General features: G+C 44.0%; 1 protein-coding gene across 4 annotated transcripts; it reads left to right on the top strand.

Moving 5' to 3' along the window:
- Positions 1-29: 29 nt before the first annotated feature.
- On the top strand, positions 30-14,250 carry LOC126982718 (pyridine nucleotide-disulfide oxidoreductase domain-containing protein 2-like). 4 transcript variants are annotated; one of them, XM_050835006.1, is made up of 13 exons: positions 30-178; positions 2,493-2,680; positions 3,129-3,281; positions 3,404-3,557; positions 3,860-4,019; positions 5,045-5,186; positions 5,675-5,882; positions 9,901-10,057; positions 10,428-10,581; positions 11,383-11,490; positions 12,279-12,916; positions 13,100-13,246; positions 13,312-14,250. In XM_050835006.1, exons 1-11 carry the CDS (start codon positions 97-99, stop codon positions 12,456-12,458), a joined length of 1,686 nt encoding a protein of 561 aa, XP_050690963.1. In that variant the 5' UTR covers positions 30-96; the 3' UTR covers positions 12,459-12,916; positions 13,100-13,246; positions 13,312-14,250. The 4 variants fall into 4 exon arrangements, with proteins under 4 accessions (XP_050690963.1, XP_050690964.1, XP_050690966.1 ...); XM_050835007.1 differs by having other exon boundaries at positions 13,100-13,221; XM_050835009.1 differs by having other exon boundaries at positions 12,279-12,854; positions 13,038-13,246.
- Positions 14,251-17,215: the final 2,965 nt, after the last annotated feature.

Raw genomic sequence — 17,215 nt, forward strand, 5'->3', positions numbered from 1 at the left:
TGGCACTTATTTATACTTAGATACTGCACGAAGCACACTTAGTTACTTCACTACGTACACTTATGTGTCACAACCACTGCTGAGTGCTGAGCGGAGATGGGCGGCATGGGCGGCCTGCACCGTCACGCCCGGGCACTGCAGTCCGGGGCCAAGTTCGACGCTCTGGTGGTGGGCGGAGGTGAGCCAGTGAGCCAGTGGTCAGGGTAATGGTGGTAGGGAGGGGGCCGTGCTGCCTCCCCCAGGGTGAGGGCGGGCAGGGGTGGCAGGCCTCACCTCAAGCCCTAAGTGCCTCTGCCCATCCCAGGACCCCCTCCTGGGAGGCAGAGACAAGGGAGGAAGTCTTCCATGACAGCCGTACAAGGCCAGGGCAGTGACAGCCTCCCTCCATGGCAAGACTTATATAATTATCATTTATCCACTAACAGATTATTAAGCCAGTTGTTGTCCTAGTAAAGGAGGACCACCATGCACCTTATCACTGTACTGTGTTTTAACCCCTTGACTGAAGACTTACCAGAAGACACCACCAAGCTACAGGAGTGGAGCATTAACCCGGTAGCTGCGGGGATCATGTTTGTTAAAGGCCCCTCTAGGCGAGAAAAATGAGAAAAATCATCACACGCAGTCCATTTCATAATATATATCAACGCATTTGTGATCAGTTTATGCATCATCTATTTTTTGGGTTTTATATCATGGCAAAAATTTGGTCTGTCGCTGTTACACGGTAAAGCCACAAATTTGGCCCGTCGCTGCTACCCGGTAAAGCCACAAATTTGGCCCGTCGCTGCTACACGGTAAAGCCACAAATTTGGCCCGTCGCTGCTACACGGTAAAGCCACAAATTTGGCCCGTCGCTGCTACCCGGTAAAGCCACAAATTTGGCCCGTCGCTGCTACACGGTAAAGCCAAAAATTTGGCCCGTCGCTGCTACACGGTAAAGCCACAAATTTGGCCCGTCGCTGCTACACGGTAAAGCCACAAATTTGGCCCGTCACTGCTACACGGTAAAGCCACAAATTTGGCCTGTCGGTGCTACACGGTAAAGCCACAAATTTGGCCCGTCGGTGCTACACGGTAAAGCCACAAATTTGGCCCGTCGCTGCTACACAGTAAAGCCACAAATTTGGCCCGTCGCTGCTACACAGTAAAGCCACAAATTTGGCCCGTCGCTGCTACACAGTAAAGCCACAAATTTGGCCCGTCGCTGCTACACGGTAAAGCCACAAATTTGGCCCGTCACTGCTACACGGTAAAGCCACAAATTTGGCCCGTCGCTGCTACACGGTAAAGCCACAAATTTGGCCCGTCGCTGCTACCGGGTTAAGTGGCTGCTACAATTCAATGAAGAAAAATATAAAGTCCTGCACCTTGAGAGGAGATATCCAGCACACCAATACCACATGGGAAACACGCCACTATCCACCACAGAGGCAGAGAAAGACCTGGGAGTACATGTTACCAGGCTACCAGTGAAGGCTAAATCCGTGCCAATCGCAGCGGACAGGTTAACTCCTCTGCTCATTCTCCATCCCCAAATCTGTGTGGAGTCATTACTCAAAGAAGTCCATCTCTTTTCAAGTACTAACTGTAATTTATACTTCACTTCCTCATCTCTTTTGCATTCTTCAATTCTTCTGTGTTTTCCTTTCTTCTGCATTCTTTCTTTCCTTTCTTCTGCATTCCTCCTTCCTTCATCATTCTTCCTTTCTTCATAACTCATACCATTCCATCTCTTCAAATAACTCATTTCTACTTTACTTATTCCTTTTTTCATGTCCTTCCCTCTCTCCACCCCTCCTGTGGCTCCACTGCACAGATGACTTTCTACCCCAGCTCATCCTTATGCTATCCAGATCCCTTATGCAAGAGTTAACCAGCATCTCCATTCTTTCATCCCTTTCACTGGTAAACTCTGTAACAACCTTCCTTTAACTGCATTTCCTTCTGCCTATGACTTTTGACCCTTGCTCATTCATATGCTATCCAGATCCCTTATGCAAGAGTTAACCAGCATCTCCATTCTTTCATCCCTTTCACTGGTAAACTCTGTAACAGCCTTCCTTCGACTGTATTTCCTTCTGCCTATGACTTTCGACCTTGCTCATTGTTATGCTATCCAAATCCCTTATGCAAGAGTTAACCAGGATCTTCATTCTTTCATCCCTTTCACTGGTAAACACTGTAAAAGCTGTCCATCATTCTTTTTCTTCTTCTCCTTCCTCTTCTTCTTCTTCGTTTATAGTCCATTTTCTTCCACTCTTGGGGTTGGAGTTGCAATGATCCACCTCCATCTGGTTCGGTCCATTACTGATCCTTCCTCTATTTCTAACACTTTCAAGTATTGTGTCACTGTTCCTCTCCGTGCTTTCCTTGGTCTCTCCACTGTCCTCAGCACTCCACCCTCTGTCTCCTCTCACATGTCCGAACCATTGCAACCATCTCTGTCCTTCTGTGTCTGTATAGTGACTTGTGTTATGTGTTCCCCATAGGCCACAATGGACTGGTGGCAGCGGCCTACCTCGCCAAGGCTGGGCGGCGGGTGTGCCTGCTGGAGCGCCGACACATGCTGGGCGGTGCCGCAGTCACCGAGGAGATAGTGCCGGGCTTCAAGTTCTCCCGGGCCTCCTACGTGCTGGGTCTCCTCAGGCCGAAGGTGTTTCAGGATTTGGAGTTGGAGGTAATGCTTTTTCCTTCCCTTTTTTTCTTTCTCTAGGGTGTCATTTGTTTTTGTGGCACCCAGCTCATCTTATAACGCTATTCTTGCTATTATTATTATTATTGAGATCCATGACAGGGCAGCATTGGGCATTGGAGAGGCTGAGACAGTGGGCAGAAATAGTTGGAGCTGGAGGTAGTTAATTTTCTTTTCCTTTGTTTCTTTCTCTAGGGTGACATTTGTTTTTGTGGCACCCAGCTCATTTTGTAACTTTATTATTGCTGTTATTATTACTGAGATTCATGACAGGGCAGCATTGGGCATTGGAGAGGCTGAGACAATGGACGGAAATAGTTTGAAGTGTATCATTGACCGTCTAACTTCATAAGAGATCATTGGATAACCTAACATTAAGCGAAAGATGATGATGATGATTCAACCAAGCTTCCTCCTCCTCCTCCTCCTCCAGCGCCACGGACTGAAGGTGTACCCGCGTGACCCCAGCTCCTACACGCCCTTGAGGGAGGAGTGCTGGGGGCGGGGCGGACGCTCCCTCACGCTGGGGCCTCAGGAAGACATGAACCGCCAACAGGTCTCCCAGTTCTCAGCGAGGGATGCAGAGGTTGGCATGATGTTTTATTATGGCAAGGGAGACAGGGAGGGCAGCGTAACAAAACAAAAATAATAAAAATAAAGCAGAGGAAAAAACAAAACAAAGCCAAATCTTGTTTTCTCTTTCCTCAGGCCTTGCCAAAGCTGGAAACCCTTCTGAACAAGTTTGCCGAGGCCATCGCACCGCTCCTGGACAGCCCGCCTCCGGACCTTAATAACTTCTTTGGCGCAGGGCTGAAGGGCAAGGTCAGGGAGCTGTCATCCATGAGCCCCTTGGTCAAAACAGGTAAGATTTGTACTACTTGCCTTCTCCTACATTGTTTAACCCATCCGCTGTGATTGGCACAGAACTGGCTTTCACTGGTAGCCTGGTAACATATAGTCCCAGGTCTTTCTCTGCCTCTGTGGTAGATAGTGGAGTGTTTCCCATGTGGTATTGGTATGCTGGATATCCTCTCCCAAGGTGCAGGACTTTACATTTTTCTTCAGTGAATTGTAGCAGCCACTTCTTGTTCCACTCCTGTAGCTTGGTGAGGTCTTTTGGTAGGAAATCTGCAGTCAAGGGGTTAATATGTACTTCCCTTATAGCGGCAGCCCTGGGCCAAGACTTCCCCCAGTTCTGTGAGTTGCTGACGGCCCCCACCACCAAAATCCTGGACCGCTGGCTGGAGTCGGAGCCCCTCAAGGCCACGCTGGCGACGGACAGTGTCATCGGCACCATGATAAGCCCCGACACACCAGGCAGTGGGTAAGGGAATTGAGGCACTTCTTTTTTAACCCCTTGACTGTGGAGTTCCTACAAGAAGACATCACCAAGCTACAGGAATGGAACAAAAAGTGGCTGCTACAATCCAATGAAAAAAATGTAAAGTCCTGCACCTTGGGAGGGGATATCCAGCATACCAATACCACATGGGAAACACTCCACTATCCACCACAGAGGCAGAGAAAGACCTGGGAGTATAGGTTACCATGCTACTAGTGAAAGCCAAATCCCTGACAATCGCAGTGGGGGGGGTCAATACAGGCACAGATATACAGAAAAAATTTAGACTATGCAAATAATATAAAAAATGGAAGCATGTGTCTTATTTATCACATTAATAATCCTCCAGGGCAAGCCGTAGAGTATTTACCTAATATGCAATAGATTCCTGCAGGCCTCAACATAGCCTTGTACAGTGAGGGACAAAAGTCATGCTGGGAAATGTGGTGGAATTCTAAGGTGAGATGCTGGACATGTGGTATATTCCATAGTCCAGCAAACAGGCACTTGATAGCATTTTTTTTTTTTTTTTTTTACAGCTAAGGAGACAGTTCAAAGGCGTAAATAAATAAAAAAAAAAAAAAAAAGCCCGCTACTCACTGCTCCCAAACATAGGTCAAAGGAGTGTCCAAAATGAGAGGTGTCCTGATACCCTCCTCTTGAAAGAGTTCAAGTCGTAGGCAGGAGGAAGTACAGATGAAGGAAGATTGTTCCAGAGTTTACCAGCGTGAGGGATGAAGGAGTAAAGATGCTGGTTGACTCTTGCATAAGGGGTTTGGACAGTATAGGGATGAGCATGAGTAGAAAGTCGTGTGCAGCGGGGCCGTGGGAGGAGGGGAGGTCCATATATTTGTTAATTTCAGAGACAAGACCACATGTGTAGCTTGTTGCCTTATGTTTTCACCACAATTTACAACCTCACTTTTGTCCCTCACTCTACACTCACTTCTTCATAGAGCTTTCAGTTATTCTTGGACAGTTCTGAGCAAGTCGTCTTCCACCCCCAGGTACGTGTTGCTGCACCACGTGATGGCCCAGGCGTGTGGGATGAAGGGGGCGTGGGGCTACCCCGAGGGAGGCATGGGAGGGGTCACCCAGGCCATGGCTCGGGCTGCCACGGAGGCTGGGGCGCACCTCTACACCAGCAAGGTAATACTGGAGGGCGTGTTTATCTGTTTGTTTTACTCAATTCTAGCATACAGGATTAGAGTTAATAGTATTTTGTCTTTCTCATGCATTTATCCAAACCTTATCCTGTCTTCTGCTTTTATCCACCTAAGTCTTCAAGTCATGGATGCTCTTCACCCATCCCGCCCCTCCTTCAAATCACCATTCCAATCATCTATACTTTTATGCATGAAACAAAACTTATTGGTATCGTCTATGCACTTACTCTACCCTATTCTCATGACCTCATGTGATCCGGTCGTGGTAGAGGAATGATAATAATAATAAGAAAAATAAAACAGTAATATGATCCTAACAACTCTATGATAATCTGAAGGTAGACAGCATAAGGGTGAGCAAGAGTGAGTGGAAGGGTGGACAGCACTAAGGATGAGCCTGAGTAGGAGGTTGAACAGGATAAGGATGAGTTGAGTAAGACGTCACAGATCCCTTTCCTCTCCATCCATTAGCCCGTGAAAAGGATCTTGCTGGGGGAGGCGCAGGAGGCGGTGGGGGTGGAGCTGGAGGAGGGCGGCCGCATCTACGCTGACACAGTGCTCTCCAACGCCACGGCTCACACCACCTTCCTGGGGCTGCTGCCGGAGGGTGTGTTGCCCCCAGAGTTTGAGGACACCATCAGGGGCATCAACTACACCTCCCCTGTATGCAAGATCAATGGTGGGTGTGCCTGGGTGATGCTGTGTGGGTGTGGCGGGGCATTGTGGGTGTGTGTGTATTTACCTAGTTGTGTGTGTGTATGTGTGTGTATTTACCTAGTTGTATTTACCTAGTTGTGAAATACTGGAAAAGAGCCATACTTGCCTCGTGCTGCCCCGTCTCCATAACGCTTATTATCCAGTTTGGCTTTAAATTCATGAATCGTTTTTGCACACAGTCTCCTCGTCAAGTCCGTTCCATGATGTTATGCTTCTGTATGGAAAACTGTGTGTGTGTGTGTGTGTGTGTGTGTGTGTGTGTGTTCCTCTCACTTTATGCCTTCTTGATCCCTTTCCTTTCACTGGTCCTTGTAAATCCTCTCTAATCCTCTTTTATGGGGTGTTATCCTTTCTCCTGATCCTCTTTCATGCTGGTAATAGTCTCCAAGCTTCTCTTACCAGCTGTTCTTCTTCCTCGTTCCTGATCTTCCTTCTGCTGATCCTCTTCAAGTCTGTCTTACAGGTTATTGTTTCTCCTCTTGATCTTCTCATAGGGTGTTCTTCTTCCACCTGATCTTCCTTCCAGTGGTACTCTTAAAACCATTCTTACTGGCTGTTCTTTCTGTTCTTCCTTTTCTGTACTCAACTATACTCTTACAGGTCTTCTGGTAGGGTGCTCTTCCTTCTAATCCAATCTTCTTACAAGCTATTCTTCTTCCTGTCGATCTTATAGGGTGTCCTTCCTTCTAATATAATCTTCTTACAAGCTCTTCTTCTATTTCTTGATCTTTTTGAAGTCTGTTTTTCCTTCTAATCTAATCTTCTTACAGGCTGTCCTTCCTTCTACATAATCTAACCTTCTTACAGGCTGTCCTTCCTTCTACATAATCTAATCTTCTTACAGGCTGTCCTTCCTTCTACATAATCTAACCTTCTTACAGGCTGTCCTTCCTTCTACATAATCTAACCTTCTTACAGGCTGTCCTTCCTTCTACATAATCTAATCTTCTTACAGGCTGTCCTTCCTTCTACATAATCTAATCTTCTTACAGGCTGTCCTTCCTTCTCCATAATCTAACCTTCTTACAGGCTGTCCTTCCTTCTACATAATCTAACCTTCTTACAGGCTGTCCTTCCTTCTACATAATCTAATCTTCTTACAGGCTGTCCTTCCTTCTCCATAATCTAATCTTACAGGCTGTCCTTCCTTCTCCATAATCTAATCTTCTTACAGGCTGTCCTTCCTTCTCCATAATCTAATCTTACAGGCTGTCCTTCCTTCTCCATAATCTAATCTTACAGGCTGTCCTTCCTTCTCCATAATCTAATCTTCTTACAGGCTGTCCTTCCTTCTACATAATCTAATCTTACAGGCTGTCCTTCCTTCTCCATAATATAATCTTACAGGCTGTCCTTCCTTCTACATAATCTAATCTTACAGGCTGTCCTTCCTTCTCCATAATCTAATCTTACAGGCTGTCCTTCCTTCTCCATAATCTAATCTTCTTACAGGCTGTCCTTCCTTCTACATAATCTAATCTTACAGGCTGTCCTTCCTTCTCCATAATCTAATCTTCTTACAGGCTGTCCTTCCTTCTCCATAATCTAATCTTCTTACAGGCTGTCCTTCCTTCTCCATAATCTAATCTTACAGGCTGTCCTTCCTTCTACATAATCTAATCTTCTTACAGGCTGTCCTTCCTTCTACATAATCTAATCTTCTTACAGGCTGTCCTTCCTTCTACATAATCTAACCTTCTTACAGGCTGTCCTTCCTTCTACATAATCTAATCTTCTTACAGGCTGTCCTTCCTTCTACATAATCTAATCTTCTTACAGGCTGTCCTTCCTTCTACATAATCTAATCTTCTTACAGGCTGTCCTTCCTTCTACATAATCTAACCTTCTTACAGGCTGTCCTTCCTTCTACATAATCTAACCTTCTTACAGGCTGTCCTTCCTTCTACATAATCTAATCTTCTTACAGGCTGTCCTTCCTTCTCCATAATCTAACTTTCTTACAGGCTGTCCTTCCTTCTCCATAATCTAACTTTCTTACAGGCTGTCCTTCCTTCTCCATAATCTAATCTTACAGGCTGTCCTTCCTTCTCCATAATCTAATCTTCTTACAGGCTGTCCTTCCTTCTCCATAATCTAATCTTACAGGCTGTCCTTCCTTCTCCATAATCTAATCTTCTTACAGGCTGTCCTTCCTTCTCCATAATCTAATCTTACAGGCTGTCCTTCCTTCTACATAATCTAATCTTCTTACAGGCTGTCCTTCCTTCTACATAATCTAATCTTCTTACAGGCTGTCCTTCCTTCTACATAATCTAACCTTCTTACAGGCTGTCCTTCTACATAATCTAATCTTCTTACAGGCTGTCCTTCCTTCTACATAATCTAACCTTCTTACAGGCTGTCCTTCCTTCTACATAATCTAACCTTCTTACAGGCTGTCCTTCCTTCTACATAATCTAATCTTCTTACAGGCTGTCCTTCCTTCTACATAATCTAATCTTCTTACAGGCTGTCCTTCCTTCTACATAATCTAATCTTCTTACAGGCTGTCCTTCCTTCTACATAATCTAATCTTCTTACAGGCTGTCCTTCCTTCTACTTAATCTAATCTTCTTACAGGCTGTCCTTCCTTCTACATAATCTAACCTTCTTACAGGCTGTCCTTCCTTCTACATAATCTAATCTTCTTACAGGCTGTCCTTCCTTCTACATAATCTAATCTTCTTACAGGCTGTCCTTCCTTCTACTTAATCTAATCTTCTTACAGGCTGTCCTTCCTTCTACATAATCTAATCTTCTTACAGGCTGTCCTTCCTTCTACATAATCTAATCTTCTTACAGGCTGTCCTTCTACATAATCTAATCTTCTTACAGGCTGTCCTTCCTTCTACATAATCTAATCTTCTTACAGGCTGTCCTTCCTTCTACATAATCTAATCTTCTTACAGGCTGTCCTTCCTTCTACATAATCTAATCTTCTTACAGGCTGTCCTTCCTTCTACATAATCTAATCTTCTTACAGGCTGTCCTTCCTTCTACATAATCTAATCTTCTTACAGGCTGTCCTTCCTTCTACATAATCTAATCTTCTTACAGGCTGTCCTTCCTTCTACATAATCTAATCTTCTTACAGGCTGTCCTTCCTTCTACATAATCTAATCTTCTTACAGGCTGTCCTTCCTTCTACATAATCTAATCTTCTTACAGGCTGTCCTTCCTTCTACATAATCTAATCTTCTTACAGGCTGTTCTTCCTTCTACATAATCTAATCTTCTTACAGGCTGTTCTTCCTTCTACATAATCTAATCTTCTTGCAGGCTGTCCTTCCTTCTACATAATCTAACTTCTTACAGGCTGTCCTTCCTTCTACATAATCTAACCTTCTTACAGGCTGTTCTTCCTCCCCGTGATCTTCCAACCTAACCTAACCTAACCTAACCTGATCTCTCTTTTGCTAGCACCCTCCCAACCTAACCTAACCTAACCCAATCTGATCTCTCTTTTGCTAGCACCCTCCCAACCTAACCTAACCTAACCTGACCTGATCTTTCTTTTGCTAGCACCCTCCCAACCTAACCTAACCTAACCTAACCTGATCTTTCTTTTGCTAGCACCCTCCCAACCTAACCTAACCTAACCCAATCTGATCTTTCCAACCTAACCTAACCTGATCTTTCTTTTGCTAGCACCCTCCCAACCTAACCTAACCTAACCTGACCTGATCTTTCTTTTGCTAGCACCCTCCCAACCTAACCTAACCTAACCTGATCTTTCTTTTGCTAGCACCCTCCCAACCTAACCTAACCTAACCTGATCTTTCTTTTGCTAGCACCCTCCCAACCTAACCTGATCTTTCTTTTGCTAGCACCCTCCCAACCTAACCTAACCTAACCCAATCTGATCTTTCTTTTGCTAGCACCTTCCCAACCTAACCTAACCTAACCTGATCTTCTTCCTTCTGCTAACACCCTCCAAGCTCTCCTTACCGACCCTTCTTCCTCGTCCCACACCCTCACAGTCGCCCTTAAGTCGCTGCCCAACTTCAAGGCCGACCCCAACAGCAGCGTCGGCAGCGTCATGCCCCACCACCGCTGCACCATCCACCTCAACTGTGAGCGGACTGAGCTGCTGAATGAAGCCTACACGCAGGCATGCCGCGGCCACATCCCGGATAAGTAAGTAGATATGCCCTTAGGCACACCACAGATCATGCGTCTGGTGTTGTATCGAAAACCTCACCATTATGGAATGTAGAAGGTTGAATGGTTTGGTTCGGGGCACTACAAAGCCACTGTGTTGGACTGTGAAAATTGGCTCTAACTTTTTTCTTCCATTGTCCGTCTTGCCTTCAGTCCACTATTAATATTTTCTATGAAGACAAAGATACATATAAATACATCTTACTCCTTTCCTTCTTCCCTACAACACTTAACCTCTTTCTTCCATTGTCCGTCTTGCCTTCAGTCCACTATTAATATATTTTTATGATGACAAAGATACATATAAATACATCTTACTCCTTTCCATCTTCCCTCCTGCCTTCAGCCCCATGATAGAGATGACCCTTCCGAGCAGCTGCGACCCCACGTTGGCGCCCCCTGGCTGCCACGTGGCCCTCTTCTTCACACAGTATCTGCCGTACACTCTTGCCGACGGGCGGACATGGGATGATAAGACCAAGGAGGAGTATGCCAAGCAGGTGAGGTGAAGGGAAGGGGCGATGGAGGTGTTGGGTGAGGTTTTTGGGAAAGAGTGAAGGGAGGTGTTGGAAAGGGGTGAGGTTGTTGGGAAAGGGTGAAGGGAGGTGTCAGAAAGGGGTGAGGTTATTGGGAAGGGGTGCAGGAAAGTGTTAGAAAGGGGTGAGGTGCCGGGAATGGATTATAATTTTCTCGTACTGACATGCTGTTCCTCCGATCCCTCAACATATCTATACCAACTGTCTCTTTCCTTGTGTTTTATTTAAGAATATGTGACTTGACAGTTTAACGCTACAGAGACAGTGTGATGGCAGGCTGTGAAGGGTCAGTACTCACTCCAGGATCATATAACTACCAACTCGTGTACTGTTTCCTCCTCTCGTATATTAAGTAACTGTGTGTAGGATTGTCAGGCATTGGTACACACTCCAGCACTCCATAACCCCCTATTCTTGTACTGTTTTCATCCCTCAGATCTTCAGTAACCTGTTTTCCTTCCTCAGATCTTCAGTAACAGTGTAGCTGTTTTCCTTCCTCAGACCTTAGTAAGGATTGTCAGGATTGCATTGCATTCAGCACTCCACTCCCCCCCTATTCTTGTACTGTTTTCCTTCCCTCAGATCTTCAGTAACAGTATATAGGATTGTCAGGCATTGGTACACACTCCAGCACTCTATAACCACCAATTCTTGTACTGTTTTCCTTCCCTCAGACCTTCAGTAACAGTGTATAGGATTGTTAGGCATTGGCACTCCCCCGAACACTATATATCCATCTATTTTTGCTCTGTTTCCTCCTTGCAGATCTTCAGTGTGGTGGACGAGTATGCGCCAGGCTTCAGTGACAGTGTGGTGGGCTATGAGGTCCTGCCGCCGCCTGATCTGGAGAGGGTGTTTGGCCTGACCGGAGGAGTGAGTGGCTGGCTTCATTTATATCTCACTCATTTTATTTTTTATTTTTGCATATTCAGTCACGTGTGGAAGTAGAATCACACGGACATTTGCATTAGTTTGTGTTATAGATGTAGGTAGTAGTTTTAATGGGTGGTTACGTAATGTCACTCTTCTGCATAATTTATATAAGAATGAGTTTAAATATTCCTTGTTGCAGTATTTGGAAGAGGGAATTAATTTGGTTTCTCTCTCTCTCTCTCTCTCTCTCTCTCTCTCTCTCTCTCTCTCTCTCTCTCTCTCTCTCTCTCTCTCTCTCTCTCTCTCTCTCTCTCTCTCTCTCTCTCTCTCTCTCTCTGTGTGTTTGTCTGTCTTTCACTCCTCCTCCTCCTCCTTTCCCTGTCTTTCTTTCTTCCTTTATCTCTGTCTGTCACTCCTCCTCCTCCTCCTCCTCCTCCTCCTCTTCCTCCTCCTCCATTTCAATATTCCTCTCTCATTCTTCTTTTTCTCTCTGCCTCCTCCTCCTCATCCATCTCCTTGTTCTCTCCCACCTCTCTGTCTCCCTCTGTCTAACTGTGTCCTCTCCTCCTTTCCCTCTCTGTCTTTCTTTCTCTCTGCCTCTCTCTGTTTCCTCCTCTGCTTCTCCTTCTCCTCCTCCCTCTCCACACCCTCCTCCTTCTCCTCCATCTCCACATTCTCTCCTACCTTTCTCCCTCTTCATTTGTTTGTCTCTTATTCCTCCTCCTCCTCCTCCTCCTTTCCCTCACTGACTGTCTCCTCTGCTCCTCCTCCCCCTCTTCCTCCTCCAGAACATCTTCCAAGGGGCCATGTCTCTGGACCAGCTGTTTGTGTCCCGGCCGTCTCCGCTGCAAGTCGGCCCCGCCACTCCCATCCGCGGCCTGCTGCTGTGTGGGGCCGCGGCACACCCGGGCGGGGGCGTCATGGGGGCCCCGGGTAGGCTGGCGGCCCTCGCGGCTCTGAAGGGGTAGCTGATGCAGGGGGGGCTGGTGGGGGGTTGTTGTTGTTGTTGTTGAGGTTGTTATTGTTGTTGTTGATACTGTGGGCTGTGTATAGTCTAGTTGTGGTGCTATAGGTTGTTAGTGGCTGAATTTCTTGTTGATGTTGTTACTGGGGATATTTTCAAAGGCTAGTGTGCTAAAGTTTGTGGAAGATCATATCAGTGCTAGTTTAGGGATCTTCAGAGGATCTCAGAGACATTTCAATACACTATGTTCATATAAATAGCTACATCATTCCAAAAACTAGAATCTACACACTTAAACTCCATAGACAGGTTCTCCTTCCACCTGATAACCATTGTAATAACACTGAGTTCACAGCTATGTCCATACGCCTAGGCTTAGAACCCATATTCCCAAAGACAGGTTGTTCTTCCTACTGGTGCTCAAACATAAAACTCAGGTACTTATTGCCATTTATTAAAGAGGTTTTGGTGTTGTGATAGCAAGGGAACTTTATATTGTTGTTTTATAAGCATATGATCAGAACCTACACACTCAACCCCTAGTCCATACTCTTAGGCTTAGAACCCATATTCCCAAAGACAGGTTGTTCTTCCTACTGGTGCTCAAACATAAAACTCAGGTACTTATTGCCGTTTATTAAAGAGGTTTTGGTGTTGTGATAGCAAGGGAACTTATGTATTGCTGTTCTTATTAGAGTATGATCAGAACCTTGACACTGAACCCTATAGACAGGTTCTTCTTACTGGTGCTTGTAATGAAGACTCAGGTACTAATTGTCATTTATTAAAGAGGTTTTGTGTTGTGATAGCAAGAGAACTTATGTATTGCTGTTCGTATTAGAGTATGATCAGAACAGGTTTTGGTGTTTGATAGCAAGGGAACTTTATATTGTTGTTTTATAAGCATATGATCAGAACCTACATGCTCAACCCCTAGTCAAGTTCTCCTTCCTACTGGTTGGTGCTCATATTGAAAACTCAGGTACTTATGGGCATTTATTTTTTTCTGTATTTTAAGATGTTTCAGGTGTGATATTGTTATGAGAGTATAATTTGTATCCATGTAGACAATTGATAGTAGCTCTGTTGAAATACTTTAGGAACAAGACAGTATACATGATTCCAACTTAGAAGACGCTGGGAATATATTTTCAAAGGTGTCTCGGCTAATATTTTTGTACGAAGGTAGATTTTGTACCCATATAGACTATAGAACCCTCTTGTATATTTTGGGAACAAGGCAGTATACATGATTCCAACTTAAAAGACACAGGGAATATATTTTCAAAGATGTCTCTGCCAATATTTTCGTATAAAAGTGTATTCTGTATCCATATAGACAATTGGACCCACTTCGGTGCTTAATATTTGGACATAATAGTTGTTATATTTTGTGACCAAGACACAACACTTTAGGAGACACTCTGGCAATATATATTTAAAGATGTCTCCGTATATTTTCTTATAAGCGTATATTTTGTTACCATACAGACAATAGGACCCACTTACATGTTGGATATGTGGACAGATGATTGCACTGTTCATATACTATGGGACCAAGACAATATTCATTAATTTAACTAAGAAAACACACTGGGAATATATTTTCAAAGTTATCTCACCTGTTACCTTGTTATAAGAGTATATTTTGTATGCATATCATCTGTAAAACTATAGTGATGAGTTAGAATCACTAATAGTAACTACATGTGGGAATATATATATTTTTGTTTATGAGTTATCAAAAGGTTTATGTAATGGAGTTTTAGCCAAATTATATATAACTCAAATGCCTTTATTATTGTATTCATTATCAACCTTAGAGAGAGAGAGAGAGAGAGAGAGAGAGAGAGAGAGAGAGAGGCTTTATACCAATATGAAGTACGGTTTATTAACTGAGTTTCATACTAATTTTCAAACATAAAACAGCTTCTGTCATCATATTTATTATCTTTAGTTAAAAAAATATCTGCATGAGTAAAATCTAACCTCGAAGTTACCTATCAAAGAGCGAAGGATAATTATTCCAGCCACTATGTTCTTTTTGTTTTACTAGTTTTGTTATTTCTATTATTGTATGCATCATTTTAGTTCCTTTCCCTGTAAATTTACAGGGATTGAGAAAGGTCGTGTGAAGGCCACGTGGGTGCAATCAGCTGATCACTCTCTCAACATCTAGCCACGCCTCTGTGAACTTTAGCTAATACTGACAAATCAAACTCATTAATGCCAGGCAAGATAGTGTTACCAGTTGCACACTAACATCAAGAAGTAGCGTAAAAACTGGCCTAGAATCAGTTAAAAAGACCATGTTAAAGTCGCGTGGACCCAGTCAGCTGATCGCCCTGTTAACACCTAGCTACGACTATGTGAACTTTAACTAATACTGACATATCAAACTCATTAAGGCCAGGCAAGATAGTGTTACCATTTGTAGTAAGATATAAAGAACACGCTGACATCAAGAAGTAGCGTAAAAACCGGCCTATAATCAGTTAAAAAAGAATATGTGAAAGTCGCGTGGGTCTAGTCACCTGATCACCCTATCAACACCTAACCGCGCCTTTGTGAAATCTCGTTATATTGACAAATCTAGCACAGTGAGGCCAGTCAGTACAGTGTCACCATATGTAGTAAGATATAAAGAACGCACTGACATCAAGAAATAGTGTAAAAACAGGCGAAAAAACAGTTAAATAAAGGTAAAGTGCAAGTCACGTGGGTCTAGTCAGCTGATCACCCTGTCAACACCTACCCACGCCTCTGTGAAGTCTCGTTAATATTGACAAATCTAGCACAGTAAGGCCAGTCAGTATAGTGTCACCATTTGTAGTATTATATAAAGAACGCACTGACATCAAAAAATAGTGTAAAAACAGGCTTTAAAACAGTTAAATAAAGATAAAGTGAAAACCGCGTGGATCCAGTCAGCTGATCACCCCGTCAACACCTAACCACGCCTCTGTGATGTCTCGTTAATATTGACAAATCTAGCACAGTAAGGCCAGTCAGTACAGTGTCACCATATGTAGTAAGATATAAAGAACGCACTGACATCAAGAAATAGTGTAAAAACAGGCCATAAAACAGTTAAATAAAGGTAAAGTGAAAGCCGCGTGGATCCAGTCAGCTGATCACCCTGGCAACACCTAACCACGCCTCTGTGAAATCTCGTTATATTGGCAAATCTAGCACAGTAAGGCCAGGCAAGATAGTGTCACCATTTGTAGTAATATATAAAGAACGCACTGACATCAAGACACGGCGTGGAAGCAACTAAAAAACCACGAAGTACAAGAAAATTGAAAGGCAATCCCGCTGAGGTCTCGAAGTGATGGTCGTGAAGTGTGATAATACAGCAACATCATATTTATGCAATGAGATAAACTATTTAAACACGTGGATTAGTGGAGTAAGTACGTCATGAAATCGAGAAATGGCGTAAAAACCGACTGATAAAAAAAGCTATGATAATTGTATAAAAAACGAGAGGAAGTAAAGAAAATATGGCATGGAATCTCTCCCCATCAGCTGTTTCTTAAGTAATGACGGGAATCTGTAGTGTGGCTTGTGCTGTGTTGTGTTAGTGTGTGAATTAAAGCCAATGGAATAAAAAGCTAAAACGAGAGAAAGTAAAGAAAATATGGCATGGACTCTCTCCCTCATCAGCTGTTTCTCAAGTAATGGCGGGATTCTAGTGTGTTTTGTGCTTATGTTGTGTTTGTGTGTTCGCCAATGGAATAAAAAGCTAAAACGTGAGAAAGTTAACAAAATACGCCATGAAATCTCTCCCCCATCAGCTGTTTCTTCAGTAATGGCGGGAATCTGTAGTGTGTCTTGTGCTTATGTTGTGCTCATGTGTTCGCCAATGGATTAAAAAAAAGCTAAAACGTGAGAAAGTTAACAAAATACGCCATGAAATCTCTCCCCCATCAGCTGTTTCTCAAGTAATGGCGGGAATCTGTTGTGTGTCTTGTGCTTGTGTTGTGTGCTCATGTGTTCGGCAATGGATTAAAAAAAAGCTAAAACGTGAGAAAGTTAACAAAATACGCCATGAAATATCTTCCCCATCAGCTGTTTCTTAAATAATATCGGGAGTCTATAGTGTGTTCGTGAAAGTTACCTGGACCACTTATTGAAGCCGTGATCGAGCAGGTGAACCAAATGAGTAGAACGTGTCACCAACCACCTGAACATCTCGCAGGCAAAGGTAAGCATCCCGCAAGGTGTATATTCAGGGCCGTAATTAATGTGTGTGTGTGTGGGGGGGGGGGGGGCTAAGGTGCTACGGCCCCCAATGTTTTTTTATTTTTTTTATTTGCCTCAAAATGGCTCTAAAAGTGGTCATTAAAAAATATATATATCCCACGTAGTGTACATGCGCACTCGCTTGCTCGCCCCCTCCCCCCCGGACCTCATGAACTTAGATGCTTTTCCTCCTTTGTTGTATACCTGCAACAATAAACTATCAATCAGTCAATCTATAAAAAAGTCCCCCCCCCAAAAAAACATCCGACTCCTACCGCAGACGACTTTCAGGCCTATATAGGATTGCTTTGGGGGACTGCTGGGGGAAGAAATGTTCGGGGGGCGGGGTGGCTGGAAATAGCAGATTCGAGAGGGGAGTGTTTGAAAATACCGCGGCCACTAACCTAACCTAACCTAATCTTAATGCCAACTCTCTGTTTAAGTAACCCACTGTGCCTCAAAATACCCAACTATTTTATCCTCCAGTTTGAAAATACCGCGACCTTTACTAAC

This window comes from Eriocheir sinensis, chromosome 51 (assembly GCF_024679095.1).
Source record: "Eriocheir sinensis breed Jianghai 21 chromosome 51, ASM2467909v1, whole genome shotgun sequence".
NCBI classification, from domain to species: Eukaryota; Metazoa; Arthropoda; class Malacostraca; order Decapoda; family Varunidae; genus Eriocheir; species Eriocheir sinensis.